The sequence below is a fragment of the Mus caroli genome, chromosome 7, assembly GCF_900094665.2.
Source record: "Mus caroli chromosome 7, CAROLI_EIJ_v1.1, whole genome shotgun sequence".
Taxonomy (NCBI): domain Eukaryota; kingdom Metazoa; phylum Chordata; class Mammalia; order Rodentia; family Muridae; genus Mus; species Mus caroli.
The window spans coordinates 115,812,189-115,815,469 of NC_034576.1; the positions used below are offsets into that span (position 1 = coordinate 115,812,189).

Below are 3,281 nucleotides of genomic sequence, written 5' to 3' on the forward strand. Positions count from 1 at the left end.
TCAAACCACCACATAGAGACTGCTTCAAACTGATGAGCCTCCTGCCTACTGTGTGCTCATATAATAGTGTGTGCCACCATGTTCTGCTTGATTTCTCTTGATGTAAATATTTTTCTCTAGGAGAATTAACCTTTATCCTACAGAAACTATATAAGAAGGGGAGGCTGCAGATGGAAAAAATTTGAAATGAATATCAGTTCATATGTAAGTAGTTAGGAGGAACATAGATAAGTTGACAGTAGAAAAGGTAATACTATATTGAAGTGTTTGTAATCTTTTCATTTGGGATTATAGTTCAGAAGAATAATTTTTGGCAAATTATAATAACTTTTTCTTTCTTACTATAGACCTTTAATATTGATGTACGGCAGTTACATTGGGCAGAATATATAGAAAACTACTGCATGGGGACTAAGAAGTACGTGTTGAATGAAGAGATGTCTGGCCTCCCTGCCGCTCGGAAGCATCTCAACAAGTAAGCACGCCAAGGCTTGATGAGCCTTTTCCTGATTTTTGAACTGTTACACGGTCGTCTTGGTAAAGGAGTGTTCTGAGTACAAATAATGTAGCATAATAAAAAATGCTTACCCTTGGGTTTGTAACAATGTGATATTTATCTAACTTAAGATTATTAAAAGACTGGAGAGATGGCTCAGTGGTTGAGAACACCGGCTGCTGTTCCAAAGTAAAGATTATTAAAACTTAATATCTTTATTAATGTATGTGTATTCCTGACTATGAACTTTGGGTAGAACTTAGTTTCAAAAATCACTATTTGCTTCTAATAAATTTCTATTGAAATAGTAAAAATGTTAGCAGAGAATGAAAATATCTTTTGAACCAGAAGTTACTTACATATTTTTTTAACATATAGCACAGAATAATGGTTCCCTAGTCTCTTAGTAGAAGTAGTTGTTGCTGATTTAAAACATAATAAACTCAGAAAATAGAGGAGTCAAGATTAGCTGTAGTCAGTCATTCAGAGATTTAGTTCTACTAAGGATTATCGATTTCTAAGATTCACACTTTTCACTTACCAAGGCCACAGCACTATGGAGCTGGCAAAATGCCAGATTTGATGATAAGGAAGCTGAGGTTTACAAGACTGTATCTTACTAATTGGAAAGGAAACTGAACATCAATGTTTTGACTGCTTATTTAAAGCCATAGTCTCTACTTCTACACTTTCATTGCTACGGTCCTGTCTTGAACTGCAATATTAAGTTCCTGGAATTTATAATATACCTATCTGAAGGGTTAAATTTCTTCAGGCAACCATCAAAAGCCATACAAAATGTTTAGAGATATGCACATTGTAGCATGCTTGCTGATCTCTGAGAGCAGACAGGTATTCTGTGAAGCTAATGCTGCATGATTCTTAGACGAGGACTTGTTAGTTGGCTCTTGAGTTTGGGGACTATTAGCTATTTGAGGCTCTTTTAGATTAGATAGACGCTCCAGAAAGTCAGCACATACAAGAGACTGTTTTACTTCATTTGTTTGCTTGCTTGCTTGCTCACTCTCTTCCTTCTTGCCTCCTTTTCTTCCTTTCCAGATTTCTCCCCACCCCTTTTTATTTCTGACAGAATCTCATTCTGTGGCCTAGTCTGACCTCAAACTCAGATCTTCCTGCCTAGATTCAGCCTCCAAAATGCTAGGATCACAGGAATGAGGCCAGGCTTGGCTTAACCTATAGTTTGATGATGTCTACCATAGGAATTTGTACACAGGATGCTCAGTTTAATTGATGCTTACTAAGTCTGTAGTCCAGGTACACTGACAAGACGTTGTTGTACTCCTTGTTGCTAGAGTAATGCATTGATGTGCTACTGTCCAGTTGTAGGCAGGTATGTTTGAAATGTGCTAACTTGAATTTAATAACTTTAGTTTAGTTTTTAAATATTGAAAGTTAAAAGATGGTGTAGAATTTTGATTAAATTTATAACTTAATTAGCTCCTATCCAAAAATAATTTTAATGTAGAAAGTACTTAGTGTGTCTTTTGGTTTGCTTTTCAGGTTGCGGAATATCCGTTATGGTTTTAATACAATCCTTGTGATACTTATCTGGCGCATTTTTATTGCAAGATCACAAATGGCAAGAAACATCTGGTATTTTGTGGTTAGTCTGTGTTACAAATTTCTGTCATACTTCCGAGCATCCAGCACTATGAGATACTGAAGACCAAGAATTTAGCATTAGAACATCTATGCATATGGTGATCTAAATGCACAAAATGTAAAATGTACTTAAGTCATCTCACCTTTTGTTAAGACATTAAACCATCTTAAATTGGAGCGTGGAGTAAATTATGGTCCATTTTATGTAACATTTTAATGTTTATGCTCAAAACCTNNTGAACACACTGTGGTATGCCAGCTCAGAACTGCAGTAGTCACTCAAATTATGATTCAACATTTTAATCCTTGGAATGCAAAGGGTAGGAAGGGGGCAGAAGTGGGGCTATGGGAGCATTGACCAGTATAACTGTGCAGTTCTGGAACATACTAATTAAAACATGCCTTAACATGCAGTCCTAATATTCAGTGCAATGGAAAATGTGCAGACAGAAGGCCTAGATAAATTAGTTAAGTATTTGATTTGATTTGATTCTTCAATATTGATTTCTTTTTTCTTTTTAATCCTTTGAGAGGTGGGGTTTAATTTTGCTAAGACCACAGCCATGTGTTTTTTTTCTTCCTGTAAGTTACAGGTCGTGTCAAACGCAAAGACTTGTTCTGATTTTCTTTCTGAATAAATGTGTGTTGCATATCATTTTTTATAAGTAATTAGTTGCTCTTATGATCAGAAGGCCAAATATTATTCTAAAGACACTAATAGATCTGAATGAATTTAAGATTCTGTATCAGTGTATACTCTGTGCATTTGAAGCAAAGTGAAAACATGCACGGTAAAGGAAACCACTTTTCTAGTCTGCATTTTGATCAAATGGAACTCTGGTGAGATGTGTTTTCATTTTGAAGAGGATTTCTTGAGACGTGATGAGAGGTGGGATTGGGGAAGGATTCACTATATTTATCCTCTCCTCCCTTATCAATTTTCCCACAGGACTTGCCCCATGTGAACATGCATTATTATGAAGGAATGTAGTTGCAGCTTTTAACATTAAGAAAATGTCCTCATGTGTTTGCCAACACATACTAATTTGACCTTGAAAGCTGAATTCCTTTAAAAATGAATAATGCATAAGTATGTGTATAAAATTAAATAAAGGATTTTACCATGTAAAGTAGCAAACTGTTGAATGAGTTTCAAGTCATC

The 3,281-nt window shown here is 35.4% G+C and overlaps 1 protein-coding gene across 1 annotated transcript in view; it reads left to right on the plus strand.

Annotated features, from left to right (window-relative positions):
- The window catches only part of Far1 (fatty acyl-CoA reductase 1), a 54,958-nt gene extending 51,683 nt beyond the window's left edge, over positions 1-3,275 (plus strand). Inside the window, exons 11-12 of the mRNA XM_029479583.1 lie at positions 348-475; positions 2,018-3,275. Coding sequence (XP_029335443.1) covers positions 348-475; positions 2,018-2,180 — 291 coding nt within the window. The 3' untranslated portion in view covers positions 2,181-3,275. The remainder of the gene's footprint in view (positions 1-347; positions 476-2,017) is intronic.
- The last annotated feature ends 6 nt before the right edge of the window (positions 3,276-3,281 follow it).